The 24,714-nt window shown below is 42.2% G+C and overlaps 1 protein-coding gene across 1 annotated transcript in view; it reads left to right on the top strand.

Moving 5' to 3' along the window:
* The first annotated feature begins 11,000 nt into the window (after positions 1 to 11,000).
* DOCK5 (dedicator of cytokinesis 5) overlaps positions 11,001 to 24,714 on the top strand; it is a 113,624-nt gene continuing 99,910 nt past the window's right edge. The window contains exon 1 of the mRNA XM_088151871.1: positions 11,001 to 11,336. Coding sequence (XP_088007997.1) covers positions 11,294 to 11,336 — 43 coding nt within the window. The 5' untranslated portion in view covers positions 11,001 to 11,293. The remainder of the gene's footprint in view (positions 11,337 to 24,714) is intronic.

Below are 24,714 nucleotides of genomic sequence, written 5' to 3'. Positions count from 1 at the left end.
ATTGAATCCAATTTTCCTGCTTTGTGCAACATTCTGGGTTAAAATGCAGTTAAATTTGTGGTTATGAAAACACAGTGGCTGTGTTCAGACAACATGCTTTAAACTATGTACTGAATCCACCCATTTTCTTTGTACGTTCAATCCTCTGAGCCATTTTTTAACCCAATGTCCACCAAAAAATCTAGCCAAGGTCAAAACTAGCCATGTTGTTTGAACATACATCTGCATTTAACCTAGGCAATGAAGCTACCAAGAAGTTATTTTTTATAAAGTTTCTAATATGTTAATTTCTACTTGGGCTGCACCGTCATACCAAATCGGCCAGAAGGATTGAGGCTTTTATTCAGACTCAGCAAAGATGGTCATCGAGTTTGATATTCAAATCAATAGAAGGCTTATGCCCCAAAGAAATATGATGGCAATAAAGCCACAATGTATGGCAGGTGGCAAGTCAATCAATCAAAAACTTAATTAGATAAAAGCAGTTGGTTAAATCAATACTGTCTGGTTTTCCCTCTTGTTTTAAGCTCCAGTAAGTGGGGGCCTTTTTCGATGATTGGCTTTAGCTTGGGCAAATATGGAACGTTGATATATAAGCAGAATTATATAAGGAGATCTGTATGAAACATTGATGAGAAACAACTAATAGATAGAGCACTCTGATATTGGTAGGTGGTAAGTTAGATCAGAAACACGCAACGTTGATTGGCTCAAAGGGGCTTTGCATGACATGTTGGGGATCACGCTTCTAAAGTAGCAAGGGAAGCACCCCAGGTGGACCTGATTTGGGGCAGGGGGTGCCTTACCCCTCTGCCAAGCCCAACAAATGTGTATCTCACCCTGTTGGGGGCTCAGGGGGCTGATGGGAGAAATGTGGCCCAGGGTTGCACTCTTTGTCCCTCTGGGTTATGTGACACAAGAGTTGTACTTGGGCAATGAAATAAAGGGAGTGGATCTCCTCCTGTGTGTCAGAACCTGCATCACCCAACTGTTGTTGTTTTCCATTGTACTGCATTCCTTGGGAATTGATTTGTTTCTGCCACTTGTAACTAAGGGGGGGGGAGGGGTGGCTGTTAATGGTTGTAAGGGGAGTTGGGAAGCAGCTTAACCATATATGGGCAATTTACACTGGCTTGATTGCCGGCCAGGCAGCTGGGGCCCAAAGAACCAGGAAGAAGCTCAGGGAGGAAGGAGAGAGGTCAACAACAGGTGAAGAGGAGTCACAATGCCAGACAATAAGGGGAGGGGGGATAAATAGAGGGAGGTTTCCCCAAGGCGTTAGTTTTAGCAATGTTCTGTTTACAAGCTACATGTACACCTTAATAAAGAAGTATTTGTCTGAACCAAGACTGGTTGCATGAGAATGCTTCAGAACTGAGAGTTGGATATCATGGACTTGACATTGTGTGTTTATCTTCCAGCTGACCTCCAGATGTGCTGGCCTGCAGCTCCCATTCTGAGCCAGCAAGGTCAGTCCCCATGCTAAATAGGAAGGAGGAGGACTCTGGGCCAACACATCTGGATGGTGCTGTGTGGACCAGATCAGCAGAGTACATTTGAATGATGCACATCCTGGCATCATAGTTTATACTTCTCTGAAAATATATCCTGAAGGTAAGGCAAGCAGATACTGAATGATCATCAGTAACCTGTGGGCCACTTATGGCCCCCTGAACCGATCTGAGCAATCAAGGAGTGACTTAGTTTCCAGAGTAAATTGTGTCACCCCTGATCAGTAGGTTCCTATAGTTTTTCATGCTGGAAGTGAGGCCACAGGGGCATGTTGGGAGGTTGCGATAGAGAGCTTAAAGTTGGTTTGTTTATGGTCTAAGACCAGTTGTATAGCAAATATCAGATACGACAAATAAAGAGTTACAAAAGAAGCCTGAAGCATGTTAATATTAAGCATATTAAGTGTATTAATCATGTGAGGAGGGCATCAAATGACTTCTATAACACATAGATATTGACAGAAATGTTGTGACCTTCTTGGAAGTGTCTGGAAATTCGTCACATAAAAAGTGAGCAGTAACCTCTCGATCAGAAGAGCAGTGACATTTTCTAACAATTGATATTCCAATATCTGTTTGCTCCTAAGTGCACAGTGGGCACTTTAACAACATGTGATACAGATTCCACCACTACCATGTCAGAACATACACGAGTGTGGTTTTCATAAGGGAGGAAGATGGCATATCTGCCCGTTGTCTCCCTAGGGATACAGCAGTGTTTCCCATATGGAAAGGAAAGGAAAGGAAAGGAAAGGAAAGGAAAGGAAAGGAAAGGAAAGGAAAGGAAAGGAAAGGAAAGGAAAGGAAAGGAAAGGAAAGGAAAGGAAAGGAAAGGAAAGGAAAGGACTTCCTCCTTCATAACAAGTATAAACAATTTTAGTAACTTATCACCTTCTCTTAAAATACAACAAATGATCTCTTCTTCCCATATCTCATCTCTTATATATAAACAAATCCTTAAAGCCTCATCATTTCAGTCCTGGTGTCAGCAAAAGTCCATTAAGGGTTATCAAATAACAACATATCTATTTTAACCTTGATCAAATAAACCAACTTTATAGTCCCACTTTTTCCTTCTAACAATCTTGATCTTTAGTCCCTTCAAATAATGTCCTAGAACTTGATTTCTTTCTTCTTTTTTTTTTTGGTCCCTTCTCACAAAATTCTTCAAAGCTTTAACAAGCCTCTTTTGTAAAGCCAATATAGGAAAATTATCCAGGTTGCTCTCTTGGTTTGTTATTTGCATATCCCTTTTAATTATTAAGGTATCAGCTACTTTCTTTTGTATGTCCAGTGTAGCATCTTTTTCCATATCATTCTTGTAGCCTGTCATTTTTAAATCCAGTCTTGATCTTGTCAGGTAAAACTTATTCTTCTTCCATAACATCTTTGAAACACAATATATCTATACAGGCAGACATTCTTAAAATTAACTTCTGGGTCCATTGTTCAAAAATATCCTTCAATATGTCCAATATTAAAATATTTGGCTTCATTTTGTATTAGTAAGTCAAATTTAAGTGTTCTCCTCCTTTAATTGTAATCTTTAGTCCCTTCTAATTCCCTCTAGTGTCCATTTTTTTTCACTTTACAATTTTATTTCAAAAAATTTAAAGGAAGCCCCACTTTAGGCACAAATCCAGCTGGGGGACCTTCGGCCAGTCACTTTCTCTCAGCCCTAGGAAGGAGACAATGGCAAACCACTTCTGAAATCTTGCTAAGCAAACTGCAGGGACTTGTCTTATATACATGTATGTGTGTATGTATGTATGTATGTATAAAATTTTTTTGAAAGTTTTAAAAATGAGTAAAAACTAATGCAAACTAATATAAAGTAAGAAAAAGAAAAATGTGAAAGAGAAAGCTAAAAGGGGAAAAAATGTTCAAAAAAAGAAAAAAAAGAAAAAAAATACAAAGAAGTGACTTCCAATCTTCTTTACAGCAGTTATAAGTACAATTATACATTTACCTATTACATTGTTACAACATGACATCTCTTCTTTCTATGATCTATCCTATCTCATCATCAAGCCCATAAATCATAAGTTCATAAGTCCATAAGGAGTTTCCAGTCAGCAATAAATCTAGTGTCCAATTTTGAAAGTCTTATGTGGTTTTTAAAGAATTCCAAACAGAAGCATTTTTCCACAGGAAGGATTCTTATAATTGATTCCAAAATCTTATTTCAAATTTATCTGGACCCTTAGTCCACTTATAACTTTCTAAAATCAAAGTTTTAATCACTTAATAATTAAGTCATTAAACTTGTATTTAAAACTTCTGTTGCTAAGGATTGAAGGAAACTCACCCAGTGCTGTAAAATGTATCAATCCAAAGGTTCCTAATAGCTGAAAAGCAGTTAACAAGCAATTTCCGAAAGTGATTAGAAAAGGAAGTATGGGAACTCTGTGTCCCGTTGAAGGCACTGGCCATGGTTTGAGCAAAAAGTTGGCTATTCCCCCATCTCCCAGAGCTCTAAACCCACTGGAGATCACTGTCTTGCAGTCTCTTTGTGAGGAGCAACTGTCTGGAGCACTTGTGGGTGATCTCAAGTCCTCTCCTTGTTCAGAGAGGAATTACGAAGAGCCGCCTTTTCGCAGGGTCATCCTCAGTCTGCTATTTCTTCCTTGGAAGTCCCTGTACTCTTGGGCATATTGAAAACCAGAGTGAAAGATGCAGCCCTTAACCCAGAGACATCCATGGAAAGGGGGGAGGGGGTATATAAAAAATCAAGATGGCAGCTGTGGCTGCATGAATGAACGCTTGTCCCTTTTTAATGCGCATCAACAGGTGCAAAAAGAGTGGAGCTTTCATTCTGGGGGCACCATCTTGACCCTCTGTGGATATCCCTGCACTTCAGCCACATTGAAAAGCGAACCAAAAATGGAGAGAAGGTCAAGTTATGATACTCAGAGCAAAGTTCACAAGTGGAATCCTTGGGGTTCGCTGAGCTTGGTTCTTTTCTTGCAAACGTTTCATTACCCAGCGAGGTAACATCTTCAGTGCTAAAATGGGATGGGGTTTGCTCTCTGTTTATATACTGTGGCATGCCTTGCCAGTGCTGGTGGGGTGGGGGTTTTGTTTTATTTTTTCCTCTGGTAGTTCCTTGATTAGGGTATTGTTCACTGCTTGATTGTGTGCCTGGTGGTAATCTCTGCTTATCTGGGTGATGATTGCTGGAGAGGAGATGTTCTGGTCTTTTGTTCCCTTTCTATTGCCTCTTTTGAATAGAGTGTAGATGCTGTTTATCTGTATGTGTCTGTTGACGGCTGCCTTGTCTGAATACCAAGCTTCCAAGAATTCCCGTGCATTTTTGGATCTAGCTTGGTCTAAAATGCTGACAGTTTCCCAGTTAAAACTGTGATTGAGTCTGCCCATGTGTTGTGAGATTAAGGAGTTTTCATCATGTCACAAGACTGTGAGGCTGAACACCAACTGGAAAGGGAGGGTTTTTGACCCCAATGGCAAAGCCAACCCTTCTGTAGGCCATTTATATAACCACAGCATCTCTTAATTGATCCAGTCATTCATGTAAAGCATTTATATCCAACTTGGCTGCCAGAGTGGTTAACAGGTCAAGAATAAGTATTATAATGAGGCAGACAAGACACATCAAGAGGAAAGATGGTACCAGGTTTTTAGTGTTTGTAAACTTACATGTTAATATTTTTTAAAGTTCTTAGAAGAGCCAAAGACTCTGTTCATAAATAAACTTAACCCGATTCTTGTATTTTCTGTGCTTAAGGAGGAGCTGAGCCATAAATGAATGAAAATTGCCTAGAAAAAGACCACACATTAAGTCATTAAAAAAAAAAACCTTTATCAACATTAGCATAGTCTGACAACACAGCTGCTGGTTTGTAAGTGAACTGGTTAAGTGTGTTGTGTAAAATGGGCAAAAGATGATGGTCATCTACTCTCCTATTGTCAGTCATCTGTTTCAGTGGATAGGAATATCCAGGCAACCTCACTGGGTAACTGATAATAATGTAGTGTGTATGTTGTCTATCAGTGTCAACACAAAAGCTTCTTTTGGCTTCTTCTTTCTAAATCAGTGTTTCTCAGCCTTGTCAACTTTAAGATGTGTGGACTTCAACTCCCAGAATTCCTCAGCCAGCATGCTGGCTGAGGAATTCTGGGAGTTGAAGTCCACACATCTTAAAGTTGACAAGGTTGAGAAATACTGTTCTCAAGCCTTCTCTTCTTGCATTTGTGAGTGACAGGTTGAGCTTCTCAGTTGAGACTTGTAGGCAAGGCAGGACTGCACATGTACGATTCCAAGATGCTGATTGTAAGAAGGACTTGCTCTAGGCCAAATGTCAGTAAGCCAAGTATTTTACTGGAATCCGTCTCTCAGAATATGAGTTATCCTAATTTGTGTGCTACCTATTTCTGCCAGAAGATGGCAGTACAATCATGCCTTCTGTGCTCTGCAACTCCCCCAAAGTTGGATAATCCATTGGCAAAAAAAATAAGTTTACTTAGAAGTTTTTAATGCACGAAAACATTCTGAATAGTGTAGTAGTAATAATATCTTTAACCTGAAAATATACATCAAGTCCCCTAGGCAGTCTCAAGGAGATGGGGGAGATATCTTTTAAAAGAAAGGTAAGAAAAAACTGGTGTGCAAAATAGTAAATGTTGACAGGCAATCTGTATTATTTACACAAATTGACAAAATCTAGCTTTTGTTGGTGCAGAACATAGATTGCTGGCATGGAGGAAACAAAAAGAGAGAAATAAAAGAACAGCGCTAAAAGTGCAGAAAATAAGAGAGAGAAAAAATATAAAGAAATGACTTCCAGTTTTATTTACAGCAGTTGTATGTATAAATGTAAATTAACCTCTTATTCTATGGTGACATCATTGCTTACATTTTTTCTATAATCTATTTTTTTTTCTAATCATCAAATCCATACATCATAATTTCATTTTTTTCAGTTTCACGCAAAAAGTCAATAAGGGGATTCCAATCAGCATTAAACTTAGACAATGTCTTATCTCTAATTAAAGCTGTCAATTTGGCCATCTCAGCAAATTCCATCATCTTCACCCTCCATTCCTCCACTGTGGGTAAAATTGAATCTTTTCACCTTTGTGCATATAATAATCTTGCAAAAGATGTATACTTTTTGCAAATTCCTGTACGGACATATCTTATTTTACCAGTCAGACGACCACTAGATGGCAATAAATAAATATAGAAAATTCAAACTCAGGCTGTCTGGGAACCTCCTAAATCTTTGTCTTCAGCTCCCATCATGACTCATCACTGGCCACACTGATTAGGAATGATAGGAATTGAATGCCCATTTATTTATTTACAGATTTACATCCTGCCTTTATTTTGTACAGTTCAAGACGGTGTACATAATGCTCCCTCCTTCTACATCAGAACAAAATAGGACCTGACCGTGTCTGCCCCAAAGTCACCCGTGTTCAGCCTTGTCATTCTGGAGAACATGCCATCTGCGGATGGGCAGATAATTTGACCAGTTGTAAAGTAGCTATGTCCTGGTCAAGGAATTTCACATTTTGAGCTAGGAAGGGCTTGACAGATATGCCCAGGAACTAAGGCAAGATGTCCCTTTCATTCTGGGGCTTGGAAATTGATCTAGCTACTCCCCTCCCGCTTCTTAGTAACCATGATTATGCATGTCAATTAAAAATATAGCGCCTTTGAACATCAGGGTTCTTTCTGACTCATAGCGACTCATGGCTTTTCCACATGGCAACCTCGAAGCGCCTTGCTTCCTGTGCCCAGATTGGCTGGAAATGAAGCTGACTTAAGAAATGGTCATCTGGGTCTCAGGTCATTCTTTAGCCCAGGCAACACTGCTGGCCAGATGCTCGGTCTGGATGGCACAGCCTGATGGATAGAGCCATCCGTGCCAGGAAAGCAAGTACTTCCTTCCTTTCCGGGGGGTTGGGGGGGATCTTTCTGGACACATGGTTTCCACTGATGAGGATTTAGGATGAGACCGCCCCCCCCAAATATGAACTCCTTTTTGAGCATGTCCGCTGGTAACGGGGGTAAGGAATCACCCGTTTTACATTTCTTCCTGTCCCTTGAGCTAGAAGGGGAAACTGGCAGAACTCTTGTCAATTTTATGCAGTTGAAACAGAAGAAAAGTCCATCAGCCCTCTTCAGAAGGGGGCAGCAGACCAGTAGCCCAGGATGAAATGGCTATGAAGGGCAGTGATCAGTGACTGGAGGGGGGACAGGCCATGAAAAATGGCAAGTGCAGCTAGGATCGGTTTAGGTTGTTCAGTCATTTGCATGCTCCAGACTGTGACTTGATAGACATCCATGCAGGAAAATTCTAAGTCAATAATGACTTCTTTTGAGTTTTTGTAAAGTCATTTTATGACAACATCTAGCCACCTAGTCTTCTGTTGGCCTCTTTCTTTGTTTCTTCCAAGCACTGGGGTTGTCCTTTCTGCCTCTTGCCATCGCAATATGGGTCCTAAATATTGGCTAAGCTTCTAGCTTCATTACTGGTTTTGGTAACCATCCTTATACTTCCTAGCTTGGACCGCTGCTGATTGGCTCAAAGCCTTTTCACTCAAAAGGCTAGTTTCAAATTCTACCCTCTTTGTAAATATGCACAAAATGCTACTGGGTCCGAAAATACAAATATATTCCTATTTTATCTGTTTGAGCAACATGTAAGAAATGGTCTCTTCAGACTGTTTATCTTTCTTGGCTAGCGTTATCTCCTCCAGCCTACTCCAACCTGGTGCCCTCTAAACAATTACATTGGATTCTTATCATCTCCAGGGAACAAGGAGGTTTTTGTTCAATGTGTCTGGAGGGCACTGAACTTGGGAAAGCAGATCTCTAACTGGCAGATCCTTTCCAGGGACCTGTTAATTCTCCCTCACCTGTTAGCTGGGTATTTGAGCTAGAAATGCTTGAGGAGGGAGGCCTTCTGCAAGAAGATTCTTTCCTCCTGAGCTCTAATCTCTCTCTTGGAGAAAGACGGTTAACCAGCTTATGTTGAGCCAGAGAAATGGTCCATCTAGCTTCCTTCATACATAAATGCTGACCAGTCTGAGACCAGTGCTTGTAGAAGTCTTTGCAAGCTGAACCAACTCATTTTCAGATCTGCTGTTTTCCAGAGGATGTACAACAAAGACACATTTGAAGCAAGTTCTGAAGATGTTACCTAGCTGGGTAATGAAATGTCTGCAAGAAAACAACCAAGCTCAGAGAACCCCAAGGACTCCACCTGTTCTGGAGCTTCAGGATGGGTGGCTTCCACTGGTGGAACTCCTTCATCTGCCTCCCAGTTCCTGGGATTCCCCCATCCCTGGAAAGATGGCTCTACTGGTCCCTCAGATAGCCATTGTTGCCCCTCCCTCCTCCCCCATAGCAAAAGCGAGCTCAGCAAGGAAACGGGGAATATCGCAGTAGGTACCAACTGGAGTGCCAATTTTCCCCTTTGTCATTGGCCAGCTGGGAGCCCTCCCCAGCTTCAAGGAGCAGGAGTGAAGCACGGAATCTTTTCTGTAAACCATCCAGGGTTGCTTTTTAATGAGATGGGCAGTGACAAATTTGATATATAAATAAGTAAATAAAATAGATAAATAAAAGTGCGGCAGGAGCTAAGATGGGCAAAGCTAGCAGCTGCATCTCTACTATGGCCTGTATTGCTTTTTCCCCCTCTTGCATCATGGCAGCCTATCCACAGATGCTGTTTGTTGTCAATGTTAAGGATTGAACCTGAGACCATTGACATGCAAACCTTGTGCTCTTACATGAGGCCAGGGATGGGCAAGCCAGAACCTGCGTGCGCCTCCTCCCACATCTTCTTTTTCTCCCAGCCTCTCCTCTGGTGATCGCCCCAGTGAAAGTCAATAGGATGCCTTCTGGCCAGTGTTCGATGGGAAAAAGAGGGGAAAGCGTGTTTACTGAGCTGTGGCTGAGAGTTCTGGTTCCACCTCCTTGGATGATGTTATCATGGCTCTGCCCTGAATTTGGACAACAAGAAGTTTGACCCCCGGTTGTGAAAAGTGTCCCTGTTCCTGCATGTATTTATGGCAACACTTGAAGGGGACACCACCAGGAGATCCCTGGGCTGTAGACTAAACTAAATTAAAATAATCTCAGAAGAAAGCAGTGGCAGAAAGTGTCGGTCTTGTGGCAAGAAGACACTATGAATCAGTCCATGAAGTGAATAGGAATTGAGCCCACCTCAGGGAAGACTTCCCCTTAAACAGGTCAACTGGAAATTTGCAGCCTTCCAGATGCTCCCTCCTAGCACCCAGGCCTGGGTCCCACCTTTGCTTTAAAAACAAATGCAGTCTCTGAATCAACCTTCTGAATATATTTTGCCAGCCAGAAATTCTGGTCTTATGAGTCCTTTTAATCCTTAAATCCACTTTGCCTCTGATAAGGAGAGTGAATCAAGGAAGATAGGAACCATCGCTTATTCTAAAGTCAAGATTAAAATGCAGTTTGGGGGCATGGGGTGTTTTGTCATCTTGTTCTGTGTGAAGCAGTCACAGGCCACATGCAGAAGATCACTTTGAAGAACCAGGATGAGATGTTGTAGTGAAAGCTTGCCTGTTTAACTAGGAACTGGGTGTATCACTACACAAGGATGACTAATGCTACTTGTATGCAAGGTCCCCTTCAGCTACATATTCCTGAAGCAGCTGACCAGGTCTAGCAGCTGTATCTTTAAAGGTGCAGTGTGTGTTTTTTAAAATGTTTGTTTAACCCTAAAGCAACAACAACTTTCTCTTGGCGGAACAACATAGCAGTTGGATACATCTGGTCTTCCAAACCACAAAACAACACACCCAATTCTTTTTTCGGTTATTGTGGCAAGTAAATGCAGCCTGCACAGCAAATCGGGAAAATGTGGAGTAACCTGTGGTTAACTTAAGTGTGACTTGCACACATTGCCCCAGCGTAAGTGGGTCTGCTTAGCTACAAGGCCAGGTCTGAACAGGCCATGCGGGTGGAGAGAGAATCACGAGAAGATGCAGGTCTTATTCTGGATTGGCTCCTTCCAAGCCAAGAACAGCACTACAAGTTGGAAACCAGTTTAGATCTTTCCCCTGCCTCAGACTATGTCAGGGAAGGCTTGGTTTAGATGCTTGGGGGCGGAGGATGGGAGTTGTAGTTCAAAATATCTGAGGTGGACCAGAGTGGGTGAAGAAGATGCTAGATACTAAACTGCAATCATTCTCCAAGGGCAGAGCCTCATTGTTGGCCCAACGGCTTCGTTCGCGGGCGGGGGGGGGGGGGCGATGCCAAAGATGGCAGAAGTATCAGAAATGCGGGGGGGACCCGCGAGCGAGGATCCGCAGAGGGCACCCTCGAGCGCCCCAGGGCTTAGGCGCGCTGACTTCTGAGCCGGCGACTCACGGACGGAGCTCGCGCGGACCCCGAAGGCGGCGTCCTGGGCGGCCCAGTCCTTCCCATCCCGGCCAGGGGAAGAGGGAGGCTGTCGGAGCAGGTGATCCCGCCCGGCAGAGGCGGAGAGCGCCCGCCCTTTGCTCGCCTCGCTGCCCTCGGTGGAAGCGGCGGGGGGCGGGCCGTTGGAGTTCGGGAAGCGGCCCGGGCGGCGGCGGCGGCCGGAGAATCAACTCGCGAGGAGAAGGGGAGGCGCAGCGGCCGGCGGGCGAGCGAGGCGCGGGGTTCTCCCCAGCTATGGCGGGCGAGCCGGAGGCTGCCGAGGCCGGCGGGGGCTGAGGCGCGGCGGCTGGGCGAAGCGAAGCCCGAGATCGGCCAGCAGCAGGCGCGGCGCGCGCCCCGCGCCAGTCCCGGCATGGCTCGCTGGATCCCCACCAAGCGGGAGAAATATGGCGTGGGTGAGTACCCGCGGTCCCGCTCACCCCCGCGCCGCCCTGCTTCCCACGTGCGGGATGCGCGTCGCCCGTCCCTTGCCCAGAACTTTTCCATTCGTCCCCGGACGGTCTGCGGGGCGGATCGCTCTGCCTTCCTTTTGAATCGGCTCGCCGCCCTCGGCTTCTTTCCTGCCCTCCTTCCCGCTGGGTTGCGAGTGTTCGCTCCCCCTCTGCTAGTCGGGCGTCGGAAGGATTCGGCTTTCGGCGTGGCTTCGGGCGCGATCCTTCTGGCCAGCCCGGATTCCGCGTTGGTGGGCAGCCCCGGGCATGGGAAACGGGACCCCACCCTCCGCCGCTTTTCGGCGGAAGAAAGACGCTTTCCCCCCCTCCTCTCCCCCGCCTCCTTTTCAAGTTTCCCCAAGCGCCTTCCAGTACGGGCAGAGCCACTGTTCCCATGATCCCCAGCCAGCAGGTAGAGAGATGGGAGTTGTAGGGTGAGTTGGAGAAAGCTGCCCCCCGCCCCCTCCCCACAACGTGGCTGGTTAGTTCCCCTTTAACATGTTTTTATCTGTTGAGCCGTTTAGAAGGGGGGAGAGATCATTTTCTCTCCCTTCTCACCCCCCCCCGGGGGATTATTAATGCCAGGGAGATTGTGAGTCACCTTTGGGGCTGCAAACAAGGAAAACAAAGGGAGGGGTATGGAATCTTGTTTGCTGCGGCTTAGTGCAGAGGTGTCGGCGCCCGATGGGAGGCAGTGAAAGGTGGTGGGCCTAAACAATAAATATTCCGTTACTTCAGGTTAATGAAAGCGGAGTGCAGAGGTTGGCTGGTTGGTGGGGCTGATGGTGAAAGGTGGCATAGTTAAACAGCGGGCACTTGACCTTGAGGCCATGCCCAAGGCTGTCCCTCCATCTCAATCAGTCCATCAGAGTTTAAATCACAGCTCTGCACTCTTTTTCCCCAGAGGCCACTTTTTCCCCATCAAGTGCTTTGCATGCAGTGTCTAGATCCAGTCTGATGAACCACAGTGCCCTTTATTTTTCCCAGATCTCAGGGTCACTTTCAACCCAAACAAGTCCTGGGATCTCCTCCTCCTCCTATTTCTCCTTCACCACCACCGGTTACTGTATTATATCTGGCCTTTCCTCCCGAGAGTTCCAGCTGGTAGATACTGTGTTCTGTAGCTCAGCTCCAACCTCTATACTTCCGTGTGGATCTCCAGGGAAGATGGTGAGTTGGAGAACAAGTTGGGCAGCAACTCACGGTGGCTGGGGTGAGAAAGATGTCTTTCAGCTTCTTCTGGTCCCCATCCATCTTTCTCTCAACTAACAGATCCTGGGCCCTCAAAACAGTTTTCAAGCCAGCAGCAGCTCCTCATTGATGACTGAGATCTTTGCAATGTCAAGAGCTCCCTTTCATTTCTCACTGCTTTGCATGTTCGAATGTGGAATAATTCCACTGAAAAGCATGAATGGGCCTGAAGTTGAATACTGCCCCACCAAATATTTTCTTCCTCTTTTCAGGTTTTAGAGAGCAGTGTCGGACAAAAAGAGTTCTGAATTCAAGTTCATAATAAGTCATAGCACTTGCTCGCTGGTGCTAGGCCTTTGCTGTTTTTCAGTCTGAACAACCTTAAAGGGTTACAGTGAAGATTAAGGAGAGTTGGAGTCGTGTGCTAAATATATATCTTGCTTTGCTCAGTCAAGGAAAAGATAAACAAACATGGCTTATATTCTGGGAAGGAGGAGAAATGGATTATCTTACTCTCTCCTTCCAGCATACGGTCACTACTACTCACATTCTCTTTATGAAACTTTCAGTTTTATTGATACTATTTCCAGCACTGGAACTGTCCTTTGATTCCTGTGGACTTTACGAAAGGCCACTGGGCCATTTAATTCTGTGTCACAGTAGCTGGGTTGACATAATAAGTGACTAGGTGCACTTTGGTGTGTGGAAGGAATGGAATCAGACCATGAAGTCAAGTCCTTAGAAAGTTTATTTGTTTGGCCCGAGGAAGTTTTTGGGTTTTGCTGATCTGAAGTTAAGATTTAGCACGTTGTATGATTCCAACCAGGATGGCCAGCCTAGTGCGCCCTGGAAATGTATCATCAGGAGGATGATTGAGTAATCACCATCTTCCATTGTTCTTTTCCAGCAATTGCTGAATTAAGGCACAGTGCCTTTTGAATCTGAAGGGGTTCTACTGATCTCAGAACTGCTTGCATGAATCGTACAATCTTCCTCCATTTGCCCAACCCTCATTTAAAACCACCTCTCTTCAAAAAAGATACACTTGTCAGTTAAAGATCGAGCTCTGATTTCCCAAAATTTGAATTATGCCATTATGCATATCTTTTAACCTGTGTAGATTTTTGGATGGCTTCATGTCATATATATTTTCCTTCCTGGAGCATATGTAAAACTCACAGACAGCACCTTTAATTAATTGGACTGTTTGGGTTCCAGATGTGACAGATACAACATAGGTTCTATCACTGTTGCATTGATTTGAAAACTGTAGAATGGTATTTCTGGAAATCTGCATTTGGATCCTTTTTCACAGAGTACACAGATGTTATATGGATGATTTGGATGAATGCTGAGGTTTTTACTTTTGATCATTACTGGATGATAATGATGAGTTTTTTTGATTTCCTATGTTAAATGTTAAGTATAATTTGTCTTTTGCTGTCCATAGGCAGTATTTACACCTACAACTTCTGCTGAGATCCCAATTGGGGTCATTAGCATTTTTGGCTTCAGAGGGACTGAAGTGATCACTAAATCTTATGAGCTGCATTTATTTAGTCTTCAGTGGGGTGTTTGGGAAATTCCCCATTAGAATTGTTATGTTTTGTTCCCTACAGAACTTCTGTACTTCTCCAATTCTTGGATTTCCCCCAGTGCTACTTACATTTCCCTCTAGCGTGTGACCTGGTGCAGTTTTAGCTGCAAATAAGCAATTGCGTGCACTTGTACATCCAAAGCAGAAGGAAGCGACATGGTGGGATTGGAGAAGCAGATGGTTTCTACCAATTGTCAGTCTAGAATTCTGAAGCATCGAACCAATGAACTGAGAGAAAGTGGTTTTGGGTCACAACATGAATTCAGTTGGCTAACTTATTACTGCAAAATGTGCTGATAACATGGATGGATGGATTGGAACAAGACTGCACTGGTTACTTTTGATGCTAATTGAATGGAACTAGTATCAGACCAGTCTTCTTCTGAATGACTCTCATAAGGAAGAGATAGCTACAACAGAGTAGAGTAGGTCTATAGCTCTTATTTATGTCCTGTTTAGAAACCCACTTACTAAGAAAAAGCAATAGATTCACCATAGAAAATCAATAAAAAACAAATGTATAGAACACCCTTCATCGATTAAGTGCATTCAAGGTTTGCCATTTTATGGTTGAGTGAAACACATCTGGAAGTCAAAGGTTCTGGGACACTGCTTTAGAATGTTACGAAAACATTTTTTTTAGAAGAAAGAAACAGCCATTATATTATTTATAAGCAGTAGGTAGCTAACCAAGCACTATAAGGTCAATTAAAAAATTAGAAATTGTGGTAGTACCAATAGCCCTAAAAGATCCTCAGACAAATCCTTCTGTGATCTCAGTTAAGAGCAAGCATGTAGATTGGGTCAGTGATAGACCCATTTTATGTCTCAATCTGGGTTATTTGGTTTTGTGTGCTGTGTGAACCAATCTATTGCAGTTTGCAGTCTGTGATCTACAACTTAGTATGTTGTGCACACCCAGCCAATTCAATAAAGCATGTTTAAGCAAGCCATGCTTCCATACATTGTTTGAACATATGGGGAAATAAAGAAGCAGTAACTAATGAATTATGCAAATTACAGCCTTGGAAGAGGGGTTGTTATTTTTATTTGTTACCAGTTGAACCTTTCTTGCATACATGTGGTTCGAAGTATTGTGGTGGAAAATGAAACACTACTTCCTCTCTCCCCAATGCTTTCTGGGTTTTGACAATTAAGGGTAGTAATAGTAGTCTAAAACATGAGGAGGTATTGACGATGATCAGAAAAATGTGCACCAAATTCTGTATTTGTTCATCTTTCTTTATTTTACAAAAGATGTGTGTTGGAATGGTTGAATAAGAAGTCCAAAGATTCCCTCTGAAACTCGTGTATGAGACCAACTAGTTAGTCTTGCCCTAGAAATACCATGAAAACTAGATTTTTTTTCTTCAAATGTCTCTGTTGTATTATCTTGCTTAAAAAATATGAATTGTTTCTCCCCAGTTGTGAAAACTGGGATCAGTTGAGTCATACGGTTGGAGTCAGGGTCATGCTTATGGTGGACACATTGAAATCAGGGTGGTAAATTAGTCATGGCGAACTTAAGTCCCATTGATTTTCAGGGAATATATGGTGTGACTAAACCTGAGTCTAACACATAGGGACTTTGAAAAAAGAGGAACTCTGTAGGTATTTAAGCCATCACTTCAAATTAATGTTAAATTAAAGAACACAAAACAGAAGGCAGAGTTATTAATGGAGGGTATTCATATATTTTGGGATACAGTACAACTAAGGAGTAATATTATTTAGGTCCTCTATTGATGGTCTGATTGCAATCCCATTTAACACTTTGTCTGGAGAAGACACCATCAAATTCAGTGGGATTTGCATCGCAGTACATGTATATAAGATTGCAGTCTGTGAGATCCTTCTCTCTCTCTCTCTCTCATTCAAAACTCCTGATGATAAGAATGACGAAAATAGAAAATATGAAATAGTTAGCAGAAGTTCCGTTAACTGCAGCTTAAACATAGGCTGGGTTCATGCTACAAAGTAAACCAAAGAAAAGAGAACACCATGGTTTGGTTGACATACTATGCGTTGCCCAAACAAATAAACCATATCCTGGATTAATGGAATGGTCTAATTGTACAACAGGCTAAGACAAGGGCAGGGTTCCCACAACACACTGAACTACAAGCTCAGTTTAGCCTAGCTAGTGTGTGTACAATAGCTGTAGGGCTACTAGCAAATAGGGAGTTGTATTGCATTATCTTGGATGTGTGATATTTCTCAGTGCTGATTCCCCTTCATTTTGAGTTGGGTGACTACCAGAGCATTTTGAATGGAAATTCTGTGTCCTTTTAGGGAAGATGTAAAGTACATAAATGCTTGCCCATATAGAAAGAAAGACTGTCCCTTGTATGTGTGGTCAGATAGGAGGAGGTAATCTGAGCTGCTTTTTGGCAGTCCCTGGACTCTTCCAAATCTTCTAATTTTGATGATAACCCAAAAAAGGGAAAATTGTGTTAAGCTTCCTATTGCAATTTACTCTACTTCCCCCAGTGGGAAAATGGAAAATCCCTTTTTTTTTCTCAAGCAAATGACCTTGGCTGCCATTTTTTAGTGCATTGTCTGCAGCTGTATAAAAGCTGCCAACTTCTGTAGTTGAGGAATATGAAGTAGCAACCAAGTGAGAGAACTTTTGTTTGGCTTGAGAGCTCTTTAGGGCCATTGGGATGAACGGCTGAAATCTAGCAGACGTCCAGCCTTTACTTCGAAATGACCAAACAGCATCCTTTCACTTTCTCTGAGCTTGTGTTGATTCAGTAAACTGGATTGCCTTGATAGCAGTTCTGAACTTATTTGCAGTGTATACATGAAAAATGCCTTGCTGCCTTATCTAATTGGAAACAAACAAACACATCTATATTTAATTTACACACCTTCAGGTTAATTTCTGTCTTCCGGTGACTCATTGACGAACTGGCTTTCCTGTATGGCTTTTCTATTTAATTAATATTGTAGTAAGATACTCTTGCTATGGTGTCATTGGAGACCGTGGAGAATATGCCAGTTAAATGGGAACTTGGTTGTCTCTTTTGGAGACTGGAACAGCGACAGGAGAAGAAGTGCAAAGCCACCTAGTGACTAAACTGTATTATGAAACTATCCATTAGTCAGGTTGTAGAAAGAAATCAAGATCTGCTTTATACAATGAATGAGTTTAAAAAGTAGAATTCTCCTCCTCCCCACCCCCCGGACCATGCTGATCAGTCCATTCTGGGGTCATAAATCTTTTCAAAGTGGGTCATGGTATTCCAGCATGGTCAGAACATTTTGCAAATTGCTAGCAATGAGCCTTTTTACAATCTTCCCTAGTAATGTCAACTCTGGTTGTAGGACAGGATTTTTCCTATCTTTGCCATTTGCGTCTTCTGTCTACTTAAAAAATGTGTATAAGAAGTTTTTTGTTTGGAGATAGATTCAATGAAATAACTTTGCCACTAGATTCTGTGGATTATGTATTAGCTATCAGGAAAAAAAAAAAATCAAAGAATTTACTCAGAAGCCTGCACTTAACTCTAGAGTCTACAATAGACTCTCCAAGCAAAGCAAGAATAAATAATTCATAGGAATGGTTTGCTGCCCAGAGACTTCTCACGGTCATTTCTGCCCTTAAAATTCTGAAAATTGGTCCCAAATAATCAGGCTGCCCCTTCCTGTGAGGTCATCAACACTTCCAATGTCATCATTCGCAATTCTTGATTTGGAAATGAACTGTGACTTCTGTCCGTGGAAAACAGCACTCGTCCTAGACTATGTTATAGCTCAGTGCTTCTTAAACTGGAGGTAATTACCCCTAAGGGTGTAATTTGGGCATATTTAGGGGGTAATGGAGCAATTTGTAATTGCTTGATTATGAGTTGAGGATCCAGTTTGGGACTGCCGCTGCTGAAACGCTTGTGTAAAACAACAGATATGGGTTTTTTTGTGGGGGTAATGACATTATTCAAGGCTGGGAAGAGGGATAATTGGGTCAACCAGTTTAAGAACCACTGTTCTAGCTGTTAGGAGAACATACTTCACAGATTATCCAGCAACAAATCAGGCATGTTAATTGCCAGAGAGCTGGAGACAATTGGACAATTGTGTTATGTACTCAACAATTGTCTACAAGAGGAAAGTCAAACAAATATTAAGTTGTATCTGGGCTTTACATTTTAAAGGACTCACTTGAAATTCTCAGGTGCACTTTGCAGAACCAGAATAAGTAAACTGCAAGGAAATCTCTTATTTTTAGAGCAGGAATGAAAAAGCGAATGCTCTAAACGTGTTCAAGAAATTATGCTGTGACATGTTAAATGATGCAATTGGCAGTGCGTCTGAATTTATGAGGCAGAACAAAGCAGTTGCCTTGGGGCAAGAGGTGGGAGGTGGCAACGTTTGGTGAGAAGAGAGATCTATAAGTGGTCTGATCTTTCTAGAGCTCTCCAAGCTGGCTGATGTCTTCAACTGAGTTGATAGTTGTTGTCCATCCCAGTCTTCAAGAAAAAGAGCTCAGTTGGGTTTTGTGCATGGAATAGGAGATGGTGGCATCTTGTTCTTTGACATGTAAACAAAAGGTCTGGGATTAGCCCTGAATACTGTTTGGATAGAAGACTGAACTGTCCATTCTTTCTGCCTTCCTGTTATGTTACAGTGTTTATCTGGTGACCACACTATTATCATTTTGAAGGCAAATGCATATTTTCTCCAAAACACAGATTTTGGAAATTTGACATTTCCAGATTTTGAGACATTTTAGCCATGAACAGTTTAAGGCTTTCACAGGGTGACACAGGGTGTGCATTTATTCTCCATAGTGCCCAAGAGTGGGACAAGAACCAATTAATTGAAGTGTTACAGAGAGAAATCCAAATTAAAATAAGGAGGAATTTCCTGACCATGAGAGATGTTAAGGAGACTGCCTCCTGGAACTGTGGGGGCTCTGTCACTGGAGGTTTTCAAAAAATCTCGTTTGTCTGAGATGATCTGAAGATTGGGAGGAGGTTGGACCAGAACACTTCCAAGGTCCCTTCCCAACCGTATGATTCTAGTTTTGAAAATGTTAAATGTCCATACTGTGTTGAAAGCTATTATATGCATATATAAATACATACATACGTATATTTATATTCTTGCCTGTGCTATTTATTGTTGCCTTTTATCGCCTTTAGTTGTGTGTTTGCAATCTTATATCTAAAGCTTGCTTATCTACCCAGAAAATGTGTGTCTTTCATCAGTGCATGAAATGGGTTGCATGTCAGATTTCATTATCAGACATTAATTGGATAACAGTGTGGTTTTGGGTGGACCCCATGTATTCCACTGGCTTTCCTCAAATGTACAGGTAGTCCTTGACTTACGACCATTCATTTAATGACTGTTTAAAGTTAAGATGGCACTAAAAAATGACTTACAGTCAGTCCTTGCACTTACAACCATCACAGCATTCCCGTAGTCACGTGATGAAGATTTGGGCACTTGGCAACTGGCCTGTATTTATGATGGTTGCAGCATCGTGGGGGTCACATGATTGCCATTTGGGACCTTTCCAGGCGGCTTCTGACAAGCAAAGTCAGTGAGGGAAGCCAGATTTGCTTAACGACCATGGCAAACGAGGTCGTAAAATTTGGTGTGGCTCACTTAACAACAGCATTGCTTAGCGACAGAAGTTCCAATCCCAATTGTGGTTGTAAGTTGAGGACTATCTCTATGATGCGCCTGCAGCGTTATTCTATTTTGGAAGCCCTAGCTTCTTCAGAGGTCCCTGACTGCATAATAATAAATTACCATCTTCACTGCTTTAACATAACCTATCCTGCTCTCTACGGTTTCTGTCCAGAGTAGAAGGCCTGTGAGTAGTGTACATGTGGAGTTTGAGCCTTGCATTCCTACAGGCCTTTTTGCTATAATTACTTTCTCTGATTCTTGCTGGGATGCAAAGTTATAATTTCCTGCTTGTCTGGAAAAAAGAAGAGAAGTATCCAACTTATGTAAGATATTGTCAGGTTCTTTAGTAGGGTGTGCAACCTGCAGCTGGAAAATCACATGTAGCCACACTGAAATTTGGTGGCAATTATTTTCTTTTTATAGAGATGCTCAACCTTTGGAAAGCTTAATACACCAACACTGTGCAATCTTCAGTTCCAAACTCCCCAGAACCTGGGAAAAAACATGAGGAATATTCCTGTCTCAGCTACATCTCCTCTGGTCTTCACAGGTGGGATAGTAGAAGCGTTGTTCATGGTAGCAAAAAATTCACCGTCCCAAAATAGTTCCGTCATATTCTCCAAAGAGCAGATGAGGAAGTTATCAGTAGAGCAATGCTGTAATATTAGTATCCAGACTAACATTCTTATGAGGATTATCCTTTAGATAGTATATGTTCTACTTTATTTTTTGGGACCCTCTAGCTCCTTCTGTTTACTGGGGGCCTAACGTCTCCCCCCTGCGCATGCGCGCACGTGCACACACACACAACCACAAATCTCACCTTGATGATGTCACTGAAAATCAGGACATAAACTGGAAAAGTATATAGCCCATGTAATCAACTTGGGAGTGTTCTTATCTTAAATCAGTGAGTACTTGCTTGGTAAGGATGGGTGGAAACAGAGCGGAGGTACCATTATATATGGCAAACAGCAGAGTACAGCTACAACTAAATTGGAGTCCTGGCAGCATGGTGTAATTATCCGGGAATTTCCAACTGTAGAAACAGACTCAACCATAGCTTTGGTCTGTATCTTGTTCTCATGATCTGCAGCCAACGTCTTTTTTCCTCTCTTCCAAATGTTCTGTCTTCTATCCGGGGCAGCTTCTCCTCTCTCATTCCCCCTACCTCATTTTGTGCTTTATTAAAAAACGATAGCAATTCAAAGTTGACTTTAAGCAGACAGGTCATTGACTTCAAGTCCAAACCATGGTCATTTTTTAGGTTCCTTTCACCCGATGCATTAGAAGAGAAAATGTTTTGGTTGCCATGTGAAGTGATGTTTGCCAAAAGACGGTTTGCAGAAGTAAACTTCATTCTCTTCTTCATTCTGCTTCATTCTTCATTCTGCCTCATTCTCTTGGATCTCTCAATCCTATTTAGATGCTGATTTAAAGACATTAATCATAGGGGATGGTGCTTTGCCCCCAGCAGTTATGTTGTGGTTCCACAGGGTGTTATGTTATCTCCCAAACTGCTTAACATCTAATCGGCATTGTTGAATGATTCCATCCAGAGATTTGAGTTGTTATTGTTAACATACTGATGTCATTCAACACTACTTAAAAAAAAAAATCTAATCTTTTTTTGGAATAAGATTCTGAATCAGTGTCTGGGTGGGGCAATCAGCTGGATCAATAAACAGGGATTCAACTCGGAGAAAATCCTGTTGGGATGATCCTTTTCTACCAACCCATGTCACAAAGGGCTCTTGCTGTGACAGATGTGCTCCATATGGCTCTTTGGCTTTCAGTGCTTAATCATTGAAACCTGTTGCTTATGTCGCAGTATAACACTATCTGCACACAAAGGAATTCTGGGGTTTGCAGAATTATCTTTTTTTTTTTTTTTAACAGAAACTCTTGAAGTGGGGAACTAAAATAGTCATATGATGATTAAGCTCTGCCACTGATCACAGAATATTGACTGATTATAATGTGAGTAATGTGTAAATAGTAGAACATCTGTTGAAAATCTGAACAATTTTATTTTGTCCCACATCATTTTGTCGCAGGGTCATTTTTTTTTTCCCTTGTAGAGATGTCCTTCTGATTTCTCTCTTTTTCCTCAGCAAATTTTGGGGAAATTGTAGACTGGGGGGAAGCAATCTGTAATCCAGATGTTGGACTCCAAAATTATTTTGATTTAGAATTCTGGGAGTTGAAATCCAGTGCATCCACAGAGTACTCAATTAAGGAAAACTGTGCTATGTATAGGGGTGACTCCAGAACAGCTGGATTTGGTCAACCAAGTCAAAGAGGTTTCAGTGACCAAGCAGCCTGTTCCCTTCCTACCTTGACAAAGCAAAGCCTCTGTTCTATTTGGGGGACAACCAATTTTTCAAATTTTGTTTTCTCCACATTCCTACCACAGGCCTGTAACCACCCTTCCTTGCTAAGAAGGGTGGTTTGCATTCCCCTGGCAGATTCAGAGAAATGAAGGATCTGGTGAGTTTCATTTGTCCAAGAGAAATGACTATAGTTTCCTTGTTACACCTAATTCTGAGTCTCTGAATTATTAACATGGCAGACAAATAGTCTGAATAAAAAGGAGCATTGTTAAGTTCAGATCTCTTTGCTCACATAGATATCGTACCTTCCTTAAATAAACAGCAACTTCCTTAAGATATTTCTCGAGTCCTTGAAGTACACTTCAAGCTCTGAATCAGACATTTTTTTCATGGTCATTTCAGTATGAAAAATCCACTAAGGGGAACTTCATGTAGGCAGTACTGGGGCATTAGGATAGGAGATATATAGATTTTTATCTGTTTTTGCATGTGCTGGTGATGGTCCATGACAGTGCTGTAGGAAACATTATATAGTCATATAATTCTGCATAACTTTTATGCATCCTAAGGAGTGCTACACAAGCAGCCACCTCTGGATGTAGCTCATATTTGCAAGGCATCCGTTGTGAATAAAGGCTTTTTGGTGTATTTGGCAGTAGGAATCCCAAACTGGATTGGGCTTTTTAATTTGGTGCATATTTCTGAGGTGAGTCTGTAGAAAGCTTTAATTACAGTGCAATGGCTGTATAAAAGAAAACACTGGAAACTGGTGGTTTAGATAAGTAGAACATGAGACCATAAAATCAAAGCCAACATAAAATATAATCAGTGGCATTCTCATTCTTTTTTTGGTGAACCTGGTATTCTTAGTATTGGATTATATTTGTCTCGGCCTTGTCAGAAGTACTGTCCCGCTGGATCATATCCAAAAGTTCTGTTCCACCACGAATAATTTTTGTATATAATGTTTGTATATAACAGAAGGGTGGGAATTGATTTAACAATAAATGAATAAAAATAAAACACCTCTCTGCAAGTAGGACAGGAGTCCAGCCAAATTCTTCTACTGCTGAGAAGTCAGTCTTTGCTCCTGAAAGTGAGGGATACAGCTATCAGCTTAAATACGGGTTGATCATCTTATTCTCCATGTAAATATATCCATATGGAGAATAATACTGGCTTGCTGGGGTTCTCAGAAGGGAATAGGACATTGGAGGCTGTGGTTCAGAATGACCAGGAGGTTCCAAATTCCCAAACTTTTGCACTTTCTTGGGTAGGAACTTCCAATTCCAACCCTTGGATCCTGTTCTCACCGTGGTCTGCACTTTGGGGTTGAAAAATATAGATTGGTTTCTGTACCATCCCGCCAGTTTTTCCTGAGTTATTACTCATACAGGATATGTGTGGTTGGTTTGTTCATGTATCCCTGTTGGTTTCATGTTATTTTGCTTCTTCATATAAGGCTGAATCACAACCTGTAGCCCCCACATGGGAACTGACAGCTGATCAGGAACCAGGGTTAGAGGGCTGACACACCTGAGCCAAGAAGTCCTTTTGACCCAGACATGAAGTCCTTGTGTAGTCTTTTCTCTTCATAGGCAATGCCAATCCAGATTTTGAGAACACTTTATTATCAGGGAGAGGATCTGTTGTCTTTTCTAATATCTCATCTCCAATGTGCTCCACGTACAGCTGGAAATTGCCAATTCTAGGCATGGTGATGTCTAACAACGTGTTTTTAATGCCTGTCCACCTTCTTCTGTTTTTTACATCCTACACATGGGTTTTCGTTGCATCTCAGTCCTTTGTGAGATCTTGGTTGAGTGGCTTTTCTACCAACATACGTTGCTAAAGCTACTGCTGGCAGCTTTGCTTTGTAGAGGTTTCTGGTCTGCTTTTTCTGCCAGCTTGTTGGTTGTGCAGCCTTTGTCCAGTTTATGTGCGTTATAAAGTTGATATGCTCCTCAACTGCACAACACCCAGTAAAGATACAGCATAAAAGCAGAGGGGTGGCACCTTAAAAACCACATAAGTGCAGAGACGGGTATTTTCTCTGAAATAAAATAAACAGGAAACAAATCCTCGTAAGCAAGTTTAGACACAGACCCATGCGTACAGAAAGAAATTTAGAAGGTAAATGAAGTACATATGCTAAACCAAGGAAATGAGCTGTTCAGGGCACTTGGAGAAGCAGTAAGAGAAGTCTGACAATTGGCTGTGTTGGTTGGGAGTGATAGTCATTGTAGTTCAGGTTTTGATGTGATCAGAAGTCAGGAGCCACACTATGTTTCTTGGATGCTGCAAATTCCTTGCAAGAACATAGATTAGAAGGTTAGCCAAAATTGGTGGACCTCCCAAAATGCTAAAGAGGCACCCAAGTTATTTGCTGTGGCCCAGTCGGCTTGTGAAGTAACGGTTTGTGTTCTGATCACGACCTCATCTCCTTCCCTCAGTATAAGATGTTTCTCCTAGCTATCTTCTCCTTTAAATAGTGAACTGTTTAAGCTTAATTTAGCACCCTTTCAGTTACGTTTTCTTCCCAAATTTGTACTTGGATCTATTAGAGCATGAATTTAACTGA

The sequence above is a fragment of the Python bivittatus genome, unplaced genomic scaffold (genome assembly GCF_059951505.1).
Source record: "Python bivittatus isolate LINGU-HERP-01145 unplaced genomic scaffold, Pbiv_v1 ctg000680_np1212, whole genome shotgun sequence".
Classification (NCBI taxonomy): Eukaryota; Metazoa; Chordata; class Lepidosauria; order Squamata; family Pythonidae; genus Python; species Python bivittatus.
Note: the sequence above shows the minus strand (reverse complement) of the source record. Positions and strands in the feature narration are given on the sequence as shown.